General features: G+C 33.7%; 3 protein-coding genes, 1 long non-coding RNA gene and 1 pseudogene across 4 annotated transcripts; 2 read left to right on the forward strand and 3 right to left on the reverse strand.

Annotated features, from left to right (window-relative positions):
- Positions 1 to 509: 509 nt before the first annotated feature.
- Positions 510 to 2,189, reverse strand: LOC101218227 (late embryogenesis abundant protein At5g17165). Its single transcript, XM_004143617.3, has 2 exons — positions 1,959 to 2,189; positions 510 to 1,008 (listed from the first exon to the last, which is right to left on the reverse strand). Exons 1-2 carry the CDS (start codon positions 2,063 to 2,065, stop codon positions 738 to 740), a joined length of 378 nt encoding a protein of 125 aa, XP_004143665.1. The 5' UTR covers positions 2,066 to 2,189; the 3' UTR covers positions 510 to 737.
- Positions 2,190 to 4,306: 2,117 nt separating this feature from the next.
- LOC105435644 lies at positions 4,307 to 6,164 on the reverse strand (annotated as a pseudogene).
- A 370-nt stretch (positions 6,165 to 6,534) lies between these two features.
- On the forward strand, positions 6,535 to 7,798 carry LOC101214078 (probable aquaporin TIP5-1). Its single transcript, XM_004143679.3, has 3 exons — positions 6,535 to 6,740; positions 6,920 to 7,173; positions 7,309 to 7,798. The coding sequence occupies exons 1-3, from the start codon at positions 6,596 to 6,598 to the stop codon at positions 7,690 to 7,692; spliced, it is 783 nt and encodes a 260-aa protein (XP_004143727.2). The 5' UTR covers positions 6,535 to 6,595; the 3' UTR covers positions 7,693 to 7,798.
- A 1,050-nt stretch (positions 7,799 to 8,848) lies between these two features.
- LOC101215455 (NO-associated protein 1, chloroplastic/mitochondrial) lies at positions 8,849 to 15,134 on the forward strand. The gene is made up of 13 exons (XM_004143608.3): positions 8,849 to 9,349; positions 9,697 to 9,882; positions 9,983 to 10,069; positions 10,162 to 10,241; positions 10,381 to 10,462; positions 10,870 to 10,890; positions 11,664 to 11,709; positions 12,585 to 12,703; positions 12,871 to 12,984; positions 13,059 to 13,151; positions 13,238 to 13,327; positions 14,232 to 14,341; positions 14,500 to 15,134. The coding sequence occupies exons 1-13, from the start codon at positions 8,957 to 8,959 to the stop codon at positions 14,744 to 14,746; spliced, it is 1,668 nt and encodes a 555-aa protein (XP_004143656.1). The 5' UTR covers positions 8,849 to 8,956; the 3' UTR covers positions 14,747 to 15,134.
- Positions 15,135 to 16,439: 1,305 nt separating this feature from the next.
- Positions 16,440 to 17,554, reverse strand: LOC105435452. Its single transcript, XR_969467.2, has 2 exons — positions 17,368 to 17,554; positions 16,440 to 16,782 (listed from the first exon to the last, which is right to left on the reverse strand). It is a non-coding gene; the product is annotated as an uncharacterized LOC105435452 (long non-coding RNA).
- Between the last annotated feature and the right edge of the window lie 1,025 nt (positions 17,555 to 18,579).

Below are 18,579 nucleotides of genomic sequence, written 5' to 3' on the forward strand. Positions count from 1 at the left end.
CATATTATAAATAATTGACTAACTAACCAATCTTAAATAATGATTTGAAGCAACTTGTTAAAATGTTAATTGATTTTTTACGAGACAGTTGTTTTGTTCAACATTCAAAATAAATAATAAACACGTTAATCTAACATGCCAAACATCCATACCATTCAGGACACCGTAAGATTTTGACGACCTAGACTTTCATAAAACCGTTTTTTTTTTTTTAATTTTTAACGTCGTTTTAGTAGAAAAGAATTAATATATACATTTAACATCAATGATTTGATATCTCACCTCACAATTGTATATATATGAGATTCAAAACATAATCTTAGTTATTACACACATATGCCGAAAGATTCGACAATTCTAAACTATCTTTAAAGATAATTAGGTGAGTTTGTAATTCTTTATATTCGTGTAGACAATGTTAGTTTGAAATTGACATTTAAAACAATGTCATTGCAATATACAGACGTGTATTTATATTCTTACTCGTATGGTAAAAAGGGATATAGAAGTACACACTAATACTCAAAATTTCAACATTTATAACACTAAATTTATGTAATTCATCACACTTGATATTAAAAGCACGACCCTCAATCCAAACATACAACATATTGACATATTATTCATAAAATAAAAATATTGATATAAAGTATGCAAACAACTTAATCAACTATGTTATTAATGTGTGACAAAATACTATTTATTATCTTCTTATCATATGATCTCAAGGGTCCAAATTAGAGAGTGTGTGGTTTCTCGAGGTCTTCGAGGCCGTTATGTCGGAACCAAGCCTTGAGGTTTAGAACGGAACCCTCGTTACCACCAGCCGACGTGTCGTTGGGAACAGTTGAAGAATTGTGGTGGGCTTTTGGAGGCCCAAAAACTCCGGTTTCAGGATGGGGAACCCAATAATCTTCGGATAGATCACGAGAGATCAGGTGATTGGGTACCATTGTAGGCCATATTTGGTCCTCTTGGTTCTTCTCGTACGCTGACCAATGACTTGACCTAAAAAACCAACAACTAATAAACTCGGGTTGGTTGCATCGGGATATCATATCATATCATATCATACCATATCATACTATAGATTTATTTTCGTGAGTAGTAATGGATGTCATATTAACATTAGTGAATCTCACTCTATTTTTTAAAATTTTTTTTGTGTTCTTACGTTTCTAGTGTGAAAAATTCATTGTTTGTGTTAATAGGACGATAGAAAAAGATTGAGTATATGATAGTGTCTTAATTTTAATTTTAGATGAAAGATTTTAATACTAATTATTGGATTGATAGTTGTTTTTCGGTTATATATTTATGATCTAGTTCTAATTATCGTGGTTACTTATTAGATTATGTCTTTTTTAAAAAAAAAAAAAATTTCGTGATATATATACTTCCACATGTACGTTTTAATTTTCAATAAACATTTAAAAAACAACAAAATCTCAATATTTGAATAAATTAAACAAGGCACAACCAAGACTTAACATAGCTCTTGAGAGAGGATTAATGGACTTCTATAAACATCTTTTTTGTATCAATATATCGTGCATATGTGGAAATGATACTTTTGTCCACACACGAACAAAAAGTTCTTTTTGTTTTAGGTATCTTATGTGAGTAGAAATCATCAACGGGCTTACACAGTCACTATTGTGTCAACATAAACAAAGTTTCGTCAACGTAGCGTGCGTGAACAATTCAATCAACACAACATCAAATGCATCGGTGTTAATATGTTAACTGACTTCGATTCACGCATAAAAATCATCAACAAAGATCTCTCTCTAGTACTTTTTCACCTCGACAAACAGTAAAAGTTTTGGAGCGAAGTTTGAAGGCAGAAACATCATAAAATCAAATCTCTATAGTATGACTCAAAAGGTAAAAGAAGAGAATCAACCCTAAACAAAAACATCACATGAAATACCAAAGAGGATTAAAGAAAAACGTACCGGAAGCCAAAATTAGGGAAGGGAAAGAGATAAGTGTGAGGAAGTAATAATGAGAGTCGTGGACTAGCAGCAGCAGCAGCAACGATAATCTTCGAACTGCAGGCCATGCAAATCAAACACACACAAGTTAAGTACTTTAGCTACAAATATTAGTTTTGATGCCAAGCCAATGCCAATGGTTGGGGGAATAGAAAGAGAAACACACACAAAATGAAAATATGCCTTTTCTCTTCTCTTATTTATATATTCTTTGTGATTATGAAAAAGATCAAAAGAGAGAAGCCAATAAAATAAACATAAAATAGATATTCTATTCCTTCCTCACTTACGTATTTCCTCAGTCTTCACCTGCCCGCTACCTTCTGTTTTTCATACTAATTATGTGTAATGGGTCATGCCCATATTCATATTTCTATATATATACTATATTCTTCTACTTATAATTATCTAACACAGTGATTTTGATCTAAAATATGTGTTCTGTGTGTTGTAGTTTGGGTAAAGTTTCCAATAACAAATATAATCGAATTGCCTTATTCTTTGTCATCGATATACAATAATATTTATATAGATTACAATAAAGTAAATATGACAAAAAAAAAATCAATTTACGATTAATGACTAAATTACCATAGAAGATTTTGAGTCTAAATTATCTCGTAATAGTATGATGTTTTAAAAATTTTAGAGATATATCAGAAATTCGAGATACACGAAAATGCATTGAAAATTAATCTCAACACTAGTAATAAACGAAAGTAGTAAAGAAATTTTTTAATACCATACTACGGTTGAAATATGTAGAGAAAGAAAGAAAAGAATAGAAAAAGTTGAAATATGAGTGATTGGATTTGGTTGGTAGCAACCGGTCCCGTACCGTTCTTGGTGTTGGAGGTACCATTCGTAGCGTTTTGCTTTTTCATTCTAAAAGCACTTTCACTAATACAAAGAAAAGAAAATTCGATCTCTCTCTCTCACCGCATGTAATTCGCCCTTCATTGACACTGACTCATCGTTTATTTTATTCCTTTCTCCATCATTCATGCTGCCTTCAATTTTTTCTTTTTTAAAGTTTAATTATATGCTAATTACTTGTCAATCCACTGATTGCTAAGGTCGTAGGTGCATACGATCAAGTTTTAATGTAATGAATTTTGTAAAAACTGGTTGAAAAAGTTTGGTTAAAAGTGTATATATAATGGTAAGAGAATTATATAGAAACTACTTTCAATTGTGTGCTTTCACACTTATACAGGGAGAGAGTGAAAAATTTAGCGAACCAATCAAATGAAACTCATTCGGTCGAAAAACAAGAGGAATAGGTCGGAGTTGGTTTCAGGTAGTTTCAAATGGAGAATTTTCAAAAAGTATTTCTAAGTGTTAAACCGATTGATGGATCGACCCTTAATTACTTATGACGATGTTGATGAAGGTCGATCTGAAACTGAATGATGATCACGCTTAGATTTATCTAAAGAAAATATTAATTAAGAACTTAGAGAAAGATTTAGTCTAGAAAATTAAATTACATGACCTTTACATATTTAAAAATGTATATCGATCTATAAATAATCAGGAGGTAAGCACCCGTAATGGAATTGAAATGCAATGTAATATAATCCAATTTTTCATGTTTGAATCGAGAGTTTTGAGTATGAATTGTAGCAATAAACTTCTTTTGTTTCAAGGGTTTTTATTTAAATGATATTTTTTTCTCGTTTTCACGCTTTACGCTTCTATCTTTGTTTTGTCTTCAAATCTGACATGCATTCCAATACTCTTTTGATATTTATAGTAATTTTGATTTTTCGGCATATCTTTGCCTTTAATTTTTTCTAGACAATTTATAACTGAAAAATGTATGTATATCTCTTAATGGACTTAAATATTTGCATCAACTAGATGGTGTTGTTGAATTTTGGAAAATGTCTAACCGGTAATCTAAACTTTCTACTTTATTGATAGAATACATGTTTGACTTTAAAGTTCCTATATGAATGATACACATAAAAAGAGTCTATAACAAATTAATTTTATTTTAATATTATTGCAATTAATTTTTAAAATGTTTTATAAAAATATTACAATGTTTTCAAACCATTTATAAAAACAATATTACAATTTTTCAATATCGTAATTACACCATTAATCAATTGTGTGCACATAGTGCTTGAACTGCTAATCTTGCAGATAAATTTGTAGCATTGCCTAATCCAAATGACTTTGCAGATACATCAATTGAACAACTTTTCATGCCAATGCAAGCTTTTTCCACAATAAGAGCACTGTTTGTCACATCCCATGAACCGTGCTTAAACGAACCACATTTTCCCTATGGATTTCCATAGCTAGCAAAATTTTGTGGCACTCAAAAGAGTTATTGTGTTGGTTCCCGATTTTAGTATAATGGGTTTCTCAAACACAAAATTTTGGTCATTACTCCTCCATTGCGATCCAATATATCTTTTATTAACGAAAGCATGAAAACACATGACCCTTTGTATTCACTTGGAGAGTCACATTTTGAAATGAAGATGTTCTGTTAGTGTCAACCTTTGTCATGTACCAGAAGTAGTCACTAAAATCAACTGTGACCCTTTTTTGTTCCAAAAGAAGATTTGCGTTAAATTTACCATTTCCTTGCATTGTGTCTTTCATAGGTTATGGAGCTCAAGCCCATGAGAGTTATGCATTTTCCTTCTCATTTTTCTCCTTTATAAACACAGATGTTTGAGAATTTACTTTTGCAATGTTGTAAACCTCCTTGTTGCAACGATCAAGAATGCTCACAGACCAAGCTGGTACAAAATATTTTCCATCTACTTGTAGATCTATGGTGACATCATTTTTTCCATCTGTGTTACTTAAAAAGCAAAACCTCTCACTTGTTGTTGGGTTAAAGAATTTCATCAAAGTTACAGAGCCACCAAAGTTTTGGTCTGAGCGTGTGCTGTTAGTGAGAATCTTCTCTCCTAACTTGATTGATGCATGAAGTTGTTTGAGATGCCCCCATTTAGGTTGATTCAAGTTTCCATATTCATCAAGTGGGGCGTTGTAGTCGTAAGATGTAGTGATGAATGGACCTCCCGATGTTCTTCCAAAGTTGGTACCTCTATGATACATGTAATAATTGTTGAAGACGCCACCATATTGAAAAAATCTTGCCACAGAAAATGCTACATCTTCTGCAGTTCTATAAGGGTTTTTGTTGCCCCATTTCTTGAACCATCCCACCCAATTTTCAGTGAACATTTTTGGGCTTTTAAGATTGTTTGGAGTAAACTTGTCACAGTAGAATCCGTTGCATGTATTAATGATAGGTTGTGGGGCATCACTTTATTGACACATGATCCATGGAACATCAATATTGAGAGATTCTGCCATTTGAGCACACCAATTGATATATGCTTTCCCTGCATCTCCATAAGCGGGTGTCATCACATTTTCACTATCTTTGTTGTAAAAGTTTGCATTTCATTCTTGTAGACTTGATTGTTAGTTCGTAGTTGGATTCCTGGCATATTGTGCAACCACACTGGGAAGCCTCCGTAGTTCCACTCGGCACACACGTACGGACCAATCCTCACGACAACATATAGTCCAGCATCTTGGATAAGCTGGAAGAATTTAATAAAATCTAAGTGTCCAAATAAATCATATTTTCGTCATTGTGGCTCGTGTCGATCCCAAAAAATGTATGTCTCAATTGCATCAAGTCCACCATCTTTAGCTTTTTGAATAAGATCAGACCACATTGCTTCAGTGCTGCGTGGATAATGAATTGAGCCCGAGAAGACAATACATCGTTCTCCATTGATAATTATCGCATTTGAATCATATGAAACATTATCTCCCATGCAAAAAGTCAAGCAAGCTAGGGTTGCAACAAGCCATCTTCCTTAAGCATCTTTGATCCCACAACTTATGTCTTTGGTTTATTTGTTTTCACAAAGCGATGTGTTTATTTATATAAAATACATAGTGATAAGGTGAGAGTTATTTCCTATCTATATTTGTATTCAAGTTGTTGATCAATTCTAAGCATAGAAAAACAACAGTTGACAAAAGTTTTTCGATATGAATTACATCCTCTGAAATTGGAGAATTCTAATTAACATTATCCTTAAATAACCTTCTACCGAATTACAACTATTATACACAATTAATAAAATTGTGTTTCCCACACCTTATGATTCTATTTTTCATTTTTCACACTAACGTATGCACTTCTCAATATAGACACCGCCAAAATTTTTACTCGAACCTTTTGGTTTTCAATATACATTAAAAAAATTCACGAAACAAGTAAATATCACCTTTTTGTGTTGGTCAAGAGTAATTCATTTAATTATTTCAAATTACTATCAGTAGTTCATTAAAAAAATTAAATCCGTAAGCTTTGATCAACAAGTAACCAATAAAATTATGCCACGTGTTCTAATGGCAGTTGAAACTTTTGAATTCCAAATTCCCTCTCATAACCGTTGTAACTGTTCATGAAACACTTAATTAACTGCCACCGTCGGCTCTTTATCCATCATTTTATCTCATCAAAACTCTTTCCCTATAATTTTCTCTTTCGTTTTTCTTTCCCCATAGACTCATCACTTAAATTTCTCCTTCCATATCCTTCTTCAATGTTCTTCTGCAAAATGGCCCCTACTTCCCTCGCTTTCCGCTGCCGACAATCCATCACCCCAACTGCAATCCGATCCTACGTTGCCGAGTTCATCTCCACCTTCTTCTACGTCTTCTCTGTCGTTGGAGCATCCATGGCCTCCCGTAAGTATCACACTCCGTTTATATTTCTCTCAGTTTCTCTAGCTTTCAACATAGCGAGCCTGCATGCATGGGATGGGACCGTATTACGTGGTTGTGAAACTAGGAATTTAAAAGAATTAAAGAAATTAAAATTTAATCGAATATGGATATGTATTGAGTATTAGTTTTGTATGCAATAGAGAAGTATATGCCAGGCATTACTACGGCAGACCTATCGAGTCTTCTGGTGGCCGCTATTGCCAATGCCTTTGCTTTGGCTTCAGCCGTATACATTGCCGCCAACATCTCCGGTGGACACGTCAACCCGGCAGTGACGTTTGGAATGGCCGTTGGTGGCCATGTCAGCGTTCCCACTGCTCTCTTTTACTGGTTTGCTCAAATGCTTGCCTCTGTCATGGCCTGCATTATTCTTAGAGCCACCATTGTTGGACAGGTAAATTAAACAACTCTGATCTCATTTTTTGAAATTTTGTTAGTACCCTCAATAATTGAGAGTTTAATTTAACTTTACGAGTTATCTTTTGAGTTAAGCGTTGATTTACCACATTTCTACGAAACTTTTTTCTAGCACGTTCCAAGCTATGCCATTGCCGATGAGATGACGGGGTTCGGAGCGTCGGTGGTGGAAGGTGTATTGACATTTGCGCTTGTATACACCGTCTTTGCCGCCAGCAATCCGAGACGAGGTCCGTGCAATGCGATTGGTGCGGTGATGATTGGGCTGATTGCTGGAGCCAATGTGCTGGCTGCGGGGCCATTTTCGGGTGGATCGGTGAACCCGGCGTGTGCATTTGGATCGGCGATTGTGGCGGGGAGTTTCAAGAACCAGGCAGTGTATTGGGTTGGGCCATTGATTGGGGCGGCTTTGGCTGGAATTGTTCATGATAATGTGGTTTTTCCGATTGAAAATGTAGATTCATTCAGAGGGGTTTCTGAGGCTGTTATCGCTTGATTTTTTAGGGGTTGGTTTTGTGCAAAAAGTTGAATATTTTCACCGTTGTTCTTGTAGTTGATTATATGTTATATAATAATTTGTATCTAACATGAATTTTTTTTTATTTGTTGTTTTGTTTTAAATAATCAAGTGTGGGACAAAATTGTAATTTAAAGCTTTATTCACTCATATTTTTTTTAGTCATTTTGGACTCTTTTGTGCTAAATTTTGAATTTGACAGAGACAAAATGTGATTTGTTGTATCTCTTTCCTAGAGTCTACACATGAGAAAATTGTTAAATTTAACTGCCATACCTTGAAAATTGAGTAACAATCTCGACGATGAAGAAAAAAACTTTACAATGATAAAAGAGTTAAGCATTTATGATACTCGTAAAAATCTCAACTATCTTGAAGTATGACTACTAAATAAACTTTTTTTGAAGTATGCCTACCAAATAAACGTTTAGGCTCTCTAAACTTAGAAACTCATATTTTTTTAGTTCAATATTACATTTTATTCTTCTTATATGATCAAGGTGTCAAACACGTATATGCTATTAACCTAAAGTGAGATTAACTCCTCATCAATTTTGAACTTAGAGTCAATTATGTAAAGTTTGATAAAAAAGTCTTCTTCACTAAGACAACACAAGAGCGTAAACTTTTTAGTTTATACAAACAAAACCTACAATCTTATTTTTAGAAATAATTAATGCATAAAAAGAATAGGCACAATGGCATGACACTATTTTTCCAATTCCAATTGACAAGAGTTTCCATTATCAAAAAACTAGAAAAAAGTTTATGAACATATAAATGAGAACCATTCTCATCTAACACCCCAACTTGACAATCAAGATCTTAAAAAAAGAATTCTAAAATACTCATTTACATCCAACCATAACAATATCTTCATAATCTTATAATCTCAATGCAGGTAGTCATTATAAGCCTAACCAAATTTATTAAACAACTCTAAAATTAAAAGAAAAACAATAAATATATATATATATATAAAACTATTTTCAAATATATCAAATTTAACCAAAATAATTACAAAAAATTGAAAGCAATTTTAAATCCTACCAATAGTCATTCAAAATTTTGCTTGTAAATATTGAGTGAACTTATAAGATCGAAGAGGAAATTAAAAAAGAAAATCGTGATTGGGTTTTCATTTCTTTATTGCACTCCGTCCTACGTGTCGAAAAGCCAAAATCCCACATCCTCTATCTCCGGCGTAGCCAATTTCACAGCTTACTCACTTCAACGTTCACCAATGGCACTCGCTCCCTTCTCCACCATTTTCTTCCCTTCACTTCCTTCTATCTTCACCACTTCTAAATCCCTCAAAACTCCCTCATCTTCCTCCCTCATACTCTCCCAATTCTCATTCGAAACCTCACACAAAAAACCTCCCACCCCTGACCCACCTGAATCCGACGGAACTGGCGCCGCTGCCCCCACCCGAGGCGACCGGTTCCTCGAACGCCATCATTCCGTCGAAGCTGCCAAGTTTGTGCTCAAAGAAAACAACAAGGATCGGAAAAGAAAGAAGGATAAGGCCTTGAAGGTTTCTTTGGCGGTTGCTTCTTGTTATGGCTGTGGTGCTCCGTTGCAGACTTTGGAATTGGATGCTCCGGGCTATGTGGAACCGGAAACCTACGAATTAGTACGTACTTGAAATTATTTGTGTATTCTGTGTATTCATGAGCGGGGAAAACCGATGTGTTATGTTTTTTCAGTTTTTAGACCTCGTAGTTAGTGAGGGTTTAGATTTCATTCTGTGGATTTCTAGAGGTTACTGTATGACTATTGGAGTAGATTTAATTTGGAATTATGCCATTTTTTTCTTAGTTTTAATGGAATTTTGGTACTGGTATGAATTTGAGGGGATGATCTTGTATGATATGACTTATTTAGACTGCATTTTTTGAAATTTGAAATACTGTTCATTCATGGTCTTGTAGTGATGGTATGCTCTTGCATTACATTTGTTTGATATCTGTTTATGAGCAGAAAAAGAAGCATCACCAGCTTAGAAGAGTTATCTGCGGGAGATGCCGACTTTTGTCTCATGGTCACATGATAACTGCTGTGGGTGGAAATGGAGGTTATTCTGGGGGAAAACAATTCATCTCAGCTGAGGAGCTCCGAGATAAGCTCTCTCACTTGCGTTATGAGAAGGCTTTGATTGTGAAATTGGTAAGCTTAGGCTGTCTGTCTTTTTTGCTTTACCCTGAAGTGAAGTTGAGATATTCACAGATTCGTGGTTCCTCCCTCTTTTTGTGGCAATGAGTTATAGGTTGATATAGTTGACTTCAATGGCAGTTTTTTGGCACGTGTGCGAGATCTTGCTGGTGCAAATCCAATAATACTAGTGGTCACTAAGGTGATCTTTTGAACTTTTTTGTTGGTTTCATGATATTGGTGAATATTGATTAACTTCCTTCATGTTCTTTGAAATAATAATAATTTATGTAGGTTGATCTCCTTCCCAAGGGGACTGATCTGAACTGTATTGGTGATTGGGTTGTGGAAGCCACTACAAGAAAGAAGCTTAGGTAAGTTGGATTCCTTTTGGCCTTGTCGGATATCTTTCCATCTTCATCATATTGCTCAGTTAGAGCAAGAACATGATCTTTGTGATTTAAAGTTCCTGGTTGGACTTCTAAATTGTGAAGCATTGCTCAAACTTTGTAGTGTTCTGAGTGTCCACCTGACGAGCTCGAAGTCTTTGGTTGGAGTAGCTGGAGTTGTAGCAGATATTCAAAAGGAGAAAAAGGTTTTTTCACTTTAACTTTGATAAACTTCATAAGTCAACTAGCCAACTGTTTCAATATAGGCTACCTATTGACTATTGACCTCATGCAAAATTTATAAATATCATGGAAGTTTTAGCCTTTAGGAAGTCTATTGATTCATTATATCGGCACCAATAACCTTGATGATCCAGTCACAAGTTTTATATCTACACACATTAAGTTTTAAAGCAAATCTCTTAATTCCCATGAATTTTTTCCCTTCTTTACTAATTGCATATTAGAGTTATATCCTCAACTTTTGGTCATCTCCATTTTGTGTAATATGCGGGTTCTGTTTTTTTCTTTTTCTTTTTAATAATTTTGATCAGAAGATGCTGTCTCTGTTTTATTACCGGACTGAATCTTAGATTTATTTTTTCTGGTGCAGGGGCGGGATGTGTACATTCTGGTTAGTATACTATTAAACTTAAACAAAGGAGTTGTTTTAATACACGTGCCATTTATCTTCAACTTATTTTTCATTGATAGTGATAATATCCACTTAGAAATGGATTCATAATTAATGTAGAAGCGAAAATAACTGAATTTATTGATATAAATTTTTTCAACATAGGGTTTCGGGAGATGGTTGGTCCCCCGTTATTTTTTCTTTTGTTCCCAAGTCCCTGAACTTAAGAAGATCTGTTATTGTAGTACACCAATTTGTTAATATCCATCCAAGGCATTTTTTATTAACACAATGACACTGGTTGAATCATATGCTACTTTTTTTGAAAAGAAAAGAAGACAGCCTCTTCATTAATATAATGAAATGAGACTAATGCTCAAAGTGCAAGATTGAATCATATGCTACTAATTACATGTAAAACCAAAAACATACACCACTATGTATAACAGTATAAGAGTCGGGGCAGGCCCCAATATTCTCAAGTCCTGCAAGTTTCCTATTTCTTGATTCTTCTTACCTCTCCTAATTTCTTTGCTATAGGTTTCTTCTCTTTCTTCTCTTCCTATTTTTCTTTTTTATTAAATCTTATCACCAATTGTGGCTGCCTGGACGACCTCTTCTCTTAGGATTTGAAGATAACAGGGGAAATAGCTTTTCTATATTTTCATCCCCATTTCTTAAAGTTTGTTTTGAGTTTACATGTTATCCTATGTTTTTTAGATAATATGATAATATGATTAGTGAGACTTGATTTTCATTTGGTATGCGTGTAGGGGTCAGCTAATGTTGGAAAGTCTGCTTTCATCAACGCTGTGCTGAGTGAGTACATTTTCTATTTTTTATCCATATAGTATTCACACTATCATTGAAAGATACTGAGCATATGTCAAGCTTTGAGTTGGCTGATATTGTGTCTAATATCCCAATTATTATTTGGCTAATTTTTAATTTTGTGACTAATGTATATACCATTTTTCAGTTTCATTCCTTTTTCCTTTTAGAAGTTTCAATTTTACCCTTCATTTATTAAGTTATTTCAACTAAACATTAAAATAACGATGCTTTTGATATTAAAGAAATGGAATTTTTTCTAACGAGGTGACCTGTTCTTAATCTAGTAACAATTTTGTGTTTTTCCAAAGAAAGAATAAAAAGAATAAAAAACTAACAAATCTGTGGGTTGCTTTCTTTATTTTTTTACAACACATACGGACTTGTAGCAGCCAGCTAGACTTCCTATACAATCAAGACAACAAACCCCCCAAAACTATGTCAACTGAAAAGAAATCACATGAAGACAAGAATAATTATCAAACAAATAGTATCCTTTTGTATCTTACAGCATTAATTTCTTAACGAAAAGTTTCGTAGCCTTTTCTAAAAAAAGTTATCTAACACAACTGTGGAAAAATTTAATCACGGTTCCTCTGGCTCTTACTTCCCATTCATGATGATATTAGTCAAACATTATGGACATCGTTGACAAGGTGGAGGATCACTACATGAAATAGTCAAATGATCATATGCGAAAATATTTGTCACCCCTAAATTTTCAATAAAAAGTAAAGTATGAAGTATGCAGGTTTCCACTTTTTTGGCCACTCTTTTTGGGTAGATTGATCGTTTCAGGTTTCTAATCAATTAGATACTATAGATGGCTACAATCAACTTCCTAAACTAACTGTTGATGGCAGAGAAGATGGCTGAAAGGGATCCAGTTGCTGCAGCAGCTCAAAAATACAGACCCATACAATCTGCTGTTCCTGGAACTACTTTAGGTCCTATACAAATTGATGCTTTCTTAGGAGGAGGGGTATGTGTTAGTGTTATTGAATTATTGTATGTGAAGTTGCCTTATGAACCCATGTATGTATATGTTATCCAACATATTTTTTGTTTTGTCTGCCTAACCAGTGATTCCAATATCCATGAAAAGAGACACTCGTTTTAAGGAAATGATTAGCATATTTTCATATGCAGAAATTATATGACACACCTGGAGTCCATCTCCACCACAGGTTAGCTGCAGTTGTTCATTCAGAAGATCTTCCTGCCCTAGCTCCTCAAAGTCGGCTCAGGGGTCAACATTTTCAAGTATGCAGACTTGAGTTCCACGATGGTTACACTGCTTGGCTCTTGCTTTCAATCTTGACCTTTTTCTATGTCAGGTTCAACACCTGCCGATGGACAATGAATTATCCAGTGGGTTGAATGGGTTTTCTATATTTTGGGGAGGTCTTGTGAGAGTAGATCTATTAAAGGTCTTCATTTCAGTTATTAGAACTTCCTTTTTCCGTTGTCAGAAATGGTACATTTTTGGATTTAGCATTGTCATTTTTGTTAACAGGTTCAACCAGAAACATGTTTGACATTCTATGGTCCAAAAGGATTGCAGATCCGCGTGGTTCCTACTGAAAAAGCAGATGAATTTTATGAGGTAATTGAAATGCTATTTGTAATTAGAAAAAAAATATGGATCTGTTTTTCTGAACTTTCTTAATGTGTTGGGTGGTAATCATCTGAAGGTTACATGTCAAAAGAATACTATAAGGTTAAGTTATCAGTTTGGTTTCAAATTTTTAAGTCGGTGTTTAATACGTCCCATGATATTGAAGTTTTTGATAGATTAGCTGAGCTTTTAATTTCTATCTAATAAGTCTCTAAATTTTGAAATGTAGTAAGCTCCCAAGGCTTCAATTTTGTGTCTAAGAGGGACTTGGAACCTCTTTGACATTTTTTAAAGCATGAACCATAATATTATTTAGATACAAAATTGAAAGCTTAAGGTTCTCTTAAACACAAAATTCAAAGTTTATGTTTAATAATGCATCAATTTAAAAAAAAATGTTGATTATGCCATTAACCTAATGTTTAGATAGTTATTATATACTTTCTAAAATTCAAGATCTATTTCAATAAAACTCAGAGATGTATTAGACACTACACACTAGTTTAAAAGTTAAGAGATGTATTAGACAAAACTAATATTGTAATGTAACAATACTTTCTAGTTTCTATTTATGTGTGCTAATTAATAGGAACACTACTATTTCTCATTTCATCTCGTCCAATCCAAACAGAGATTATTTTTACCTCCATCAACTATTTTGTACTTCAAAGCACAATGGATGGTGTTTGGACGACAAAAAATGCGTTTGACCATTACATGACGTAATGTAATAATTTCACATTGCTTATATACAGAGGATGTAATTTAGGGAATAAATTATAGCTTTGGTTATTGAAGATCGAATGCTATATTGCTATGTATTCAGAGGACTATTTCCCACTTTTTATTTCGACCCATTGGTAATTGGAGATTTTCTTTTACAATTTGACAGAAAGAACTTGGGATTTCGCTAACACCTCCATCCGGAAAACAAACAAGGAATGATTGGAGAGGACTCGAAACAGTGCGTCAGTTGAAGATAAATTTTGAGGACGAGCAAAGGTGTGATAAAACTCTTGCGACTGGCAGTTTTATGTTTTGTAGATTAACCTCATTTCTCTCCAATGTTATTCTGGATCTGTTTTGGTTGAGGTAGTTTGGCTGGCCAGTAAGTACATCTCAGGAAACAAGAACTTATTTCCCCTTGCATTTCTCTACAGACCTGCTTGTGATGTGGCTATATCAGGCTTGGGATGGATCACTGTTGAGCAAAAGAAGTCGCTCTCAAACAATCATTCTGATTTAGAATCATCAGTCGACGAACTCGAATTGGCCGTCCATGTCCCTAAACCAGTGGAGATTTTCGTTAGGCCTCCCATGCCTGTTGGTAAAGCTGGATCAGAATGGTATCAGTACCGCGATTTAACAGAGGAGGAAGAGGAAGTAAGACCAAGATGGTACTTTTAGGTACTCTTCTCTACCTCTCTTCATCTTTATACTTCACGATTAATCATATAACTGGGCAGCCGTTTTTGCTGCCCGGTGAATGAACTGTAGTTCCAAAGAAAAAGGATGATAAAACGGTTAATTTAGAAGCTTATGAATGTCATTGAACTTTGAGGAATCTGAATTCTTTCAAAGTTCTAGTCATGGAGAGGCAGATGCCAAAAGAAAATAAGTCCGTAGCAATGAAATTTGTAGTGTAGCAAAGCTTTTCAAAATTGCAACAATTTCTAGCAACATATAGACAAATTGTTGCTATTATATGTAATATGACGAGGCTTTTTTCTTTCCGCCGATTATAAACAATTGTAGGTTTATGTAAAATTACTGGAGTTCTTTTTTTTCCAACATATATTTTCAAGTGTTGCAAATATATTATAATGAAATGAACTTCTAAACAAAGTGTGTTAATATAAACTTTTTCTAAAACATTCCCTCTCAATTCATTTCAACCCTCTTCTTTCTCCCGCTCATACTTCCCGACTAGTACCTCCCAAATCCACAATTTCTTTTGGCAAACCTTATTATCTCTATTGAAACCTAAGCCCTGAAAGACCAAATCATATTGGGCAACAGGAGTTCGAAGCAGCTGTCGAAGAAGAAACCGTCTCGTAGGGGTATGTATGATGGACCCAAAAACTAAGTTGACCAATCAAACCGAAATCGGCTGATCAGAAAATGAGAGGTGTAGGTTTCAAAAAGTTTCAAATAAAGAATTTCCAGAAGATATTTCCAAGTGTTAAACGGATACGACAAAAACCGACCGGCCAATCCTTACTCATCAAAGTTTAGGACTAATTACAACATCTATGAGTTTAAAAAGTTTTAATCAAAGTTTAGGACTAACTACAACATCTATAGTCAATATATTAATCATACCTTACAATGCTGTTACTATAAGTGCACCAAAAAACACATTTCAAATACTTATAATCTTTGTAAGAAGTAGGTGAAATTCACTCATGAGGACCTTCACATGTAACGCTATCATTAATTATTCTTACCTCTATTATTTCCTGTACTATATTATTATTAGAGTTCATTGCTATCAATTCAAGGCCCTAGAGAAATTATTTGATAAACCCTTTTCATCAAAGACTTCTCTATCTAATGAGAGTTCGAGCTTAGATGACCTTCAGGACGACCAATCAACTAAATTTTGGAAAAAATAGCCTATTTTTAATTCAACTGTGACCCAATTATGTTGGGTACTAATCTAATATCATAATATACTTTATTATAGTTCCATTGTTCGGTACTAATCTAAAACTTTCCATTGTTGGGTACTAATCTAAAGCTTTTAAATGAATGTATATGCAAAATTATTATTGTTATTTAACACCCAACCTCAAGATTATTCGGACCAAAATTTGAAAGTCAGATCTTTCTAACATTTTCGTGCATCTCTTGCAACCTGACAATGTCATCCTTACTTTATCCTCGTTTACAAGCATCCTAAGAAAATTTCGAGATGTTCCAAGTTAAGCACGGTTAACTTTAGAGTTTCTATAGTCGAATCGTCGAAAAGGAAGAGTGCACCTAATTGGTATATATAGGTATTAACTTTTAATTATTTTAAGTCTTTCTTAACCTTATTTTTATGTTTTTAGGATTCCTCTCATTTAAATATGATATCAGATATATCATTCATGTTCTCTTCTTAAACTTAAGATGTTACGTTATTAATAATATAAACAACAGCAAACATTCAAATCCTGCCCTCAACCTAATGCTGACACTGTAATCAAATTTAAGGTAAATTAGACTCTAAACAACAAACCTCATCGTTATCAGATCTCCGATAAAAACCGGATTATTTATTACATAGAAAAAACTACGTTATTCATTACACTTAACAACGACAATCTTAGTATAATTTTTTCTCTCTAAAGTCTTTAACTTTTGTCTCTGGCCAAGTGTGTGACATTGAACTCATCCTCCGTAGGGACCTTTACTGTTCCATGGGATGTCTTTATAAGATGGCGGAAGATTACCTACATCTGCAGTTAAGATAACATACTTAATCTTTTTTTTATAATAAAGTAATGCTTTTTTGGTGTAAATATATATTTTTTAATTATTCTTAAAAAAAATACCCCTAAATAAATAATTGTGCAAAGACTAGAATAAGGTTTAAGAAAGTACTTAGGAGTAGGACCGTCGTAATAAGAAAATTGGCCCCTTCATTTTTCTATACGTATGAGTCTATCAGAAAATGTTGGTTTTGTCAAAGAGACTTTTTCAAGGACTCTTCTTCGTTGGAAAATGTCTGTACTCTTGCAGTAACGACCATGATCTACTAACGACTAATTTTTATCGGTCGATAATGGTTTAATCGATTTCGGTTGGTGAGTTGCTTTGATTAATTATTTGTATTGATGTTTACTTATATCTTCTAAGTTTGAAGAACAAAAGATATTAGAAAATCTGGAGATGTGGTGGAAAAATATCCTAAATGAAAAAATAGATTCTGCCAATCAAATTTCACTATATATTTTTGTAAATATTTTCAAATGATTAAGAGTGTAATTATGATATGAAAAAGCATTCTAATATTGAACTTAGGGATAATATAAAAAGCATACCAGGAGGAGATTGAAGCAAATGTCTTTTTGCAGTGGCAGTGGAAGCTAGAAGAAACAGAAGACACAACAAAGCAGCAACTATTCTTGAGAATTGCTTTTTGGAAGCCATTTTTTCTTAAAATAAACTTTTTTTATTAATTATTCTTATTTTTGTGCATTTTCTAAAGTTATTATAGGTGTAGTATTTATAGCCAAATACTGCAATGCAAGAGGGCTAATTACAAAGTCATTCTCAATGACAGCAGGGAGTCCCAATTGCATCATTGATGACACAATTCACATGTTTGACCCACACCCGATAAAATTTGAAATCAAATCGTCGAAATCCCTTGAATTCGATATGTGATACTACAAATAATCTTGTACGAAGATTTTACTGTATTTATTTAATTTTAACTCTAGGGTTGGAGAACTTCGAAATATATATAAACTCTCTAACCTAGTGGTGTCACAACGTATTTTGAAAAGTTCTCTCTCTAATAAAATTGTTCTTTAGTTAACACTACGTATATCTCTTGGTCGATCTCTATATATATTTTTGTATTGCTTAATTGTTACATTTTTAACGTTTGGTTTGTTAATCAATTTGGGCAATTTTCATATTCCGACACTTCTCATCGTGGTTCCAAGTTTGCTTCAGTGAGTTTTAGGCTTTAGAACTCCTTCTAAACCCATTCAAATTAGAATAATATGTGCTATAAATATTGAGGTTTAAGGTGCATTTGGGTGTGCATGATTACTCATTTAACTAACTTCTAACATTATATTTATATGGAAACCATGTTTTACTATTTCAGGAGGCCTCTCGATTAGATTAGATCAAGTGTTTTAAAATACTTAGGTAAGTAGAATTCTTCTTAAAACTCTCATCTTTTGTGAAGTGTAGCCTACAATGTCGGTTGATAACTAACATTAAAATTTGTAATCTATGACTGTTGAAACTAACATTGAAGGTAGATGACATTGAAATGTTCATCATTTCTAACGTTGATGGAAAATCGAAATGAAAAACCACCACCATTATTGGGGAGACCTATTGTAACACAGTTTTTGAGGTCGGTTTTAAACAAACATTGTAGCCTACAATGTCAGTTCAAACTTCATTGTTAGTCCTACTAGTATTACTCATTGGAATTGCCCTCAGTCTACACGTAACATAGAAATGAATTTTCAAGGTGGGAAAACATCATTTTGAAATTCAAAGTTACACCT

The sequence above is a fragment of the Cucumis sativus genome, chromosome 5 (assembly GCF_000004075.3).
Source record: "Cucumis sativus cultivar 9930 chromosome 5, Cucumber_9930_V3, whole genome shotgun sequence".
Lineage (NCBI taxonomy): Eukaryota > Viridiplantae > Streptophyta > Magnoliopsida > Cucurbitales > Cucurbitaceae > Cucumis > Cucumis sativus.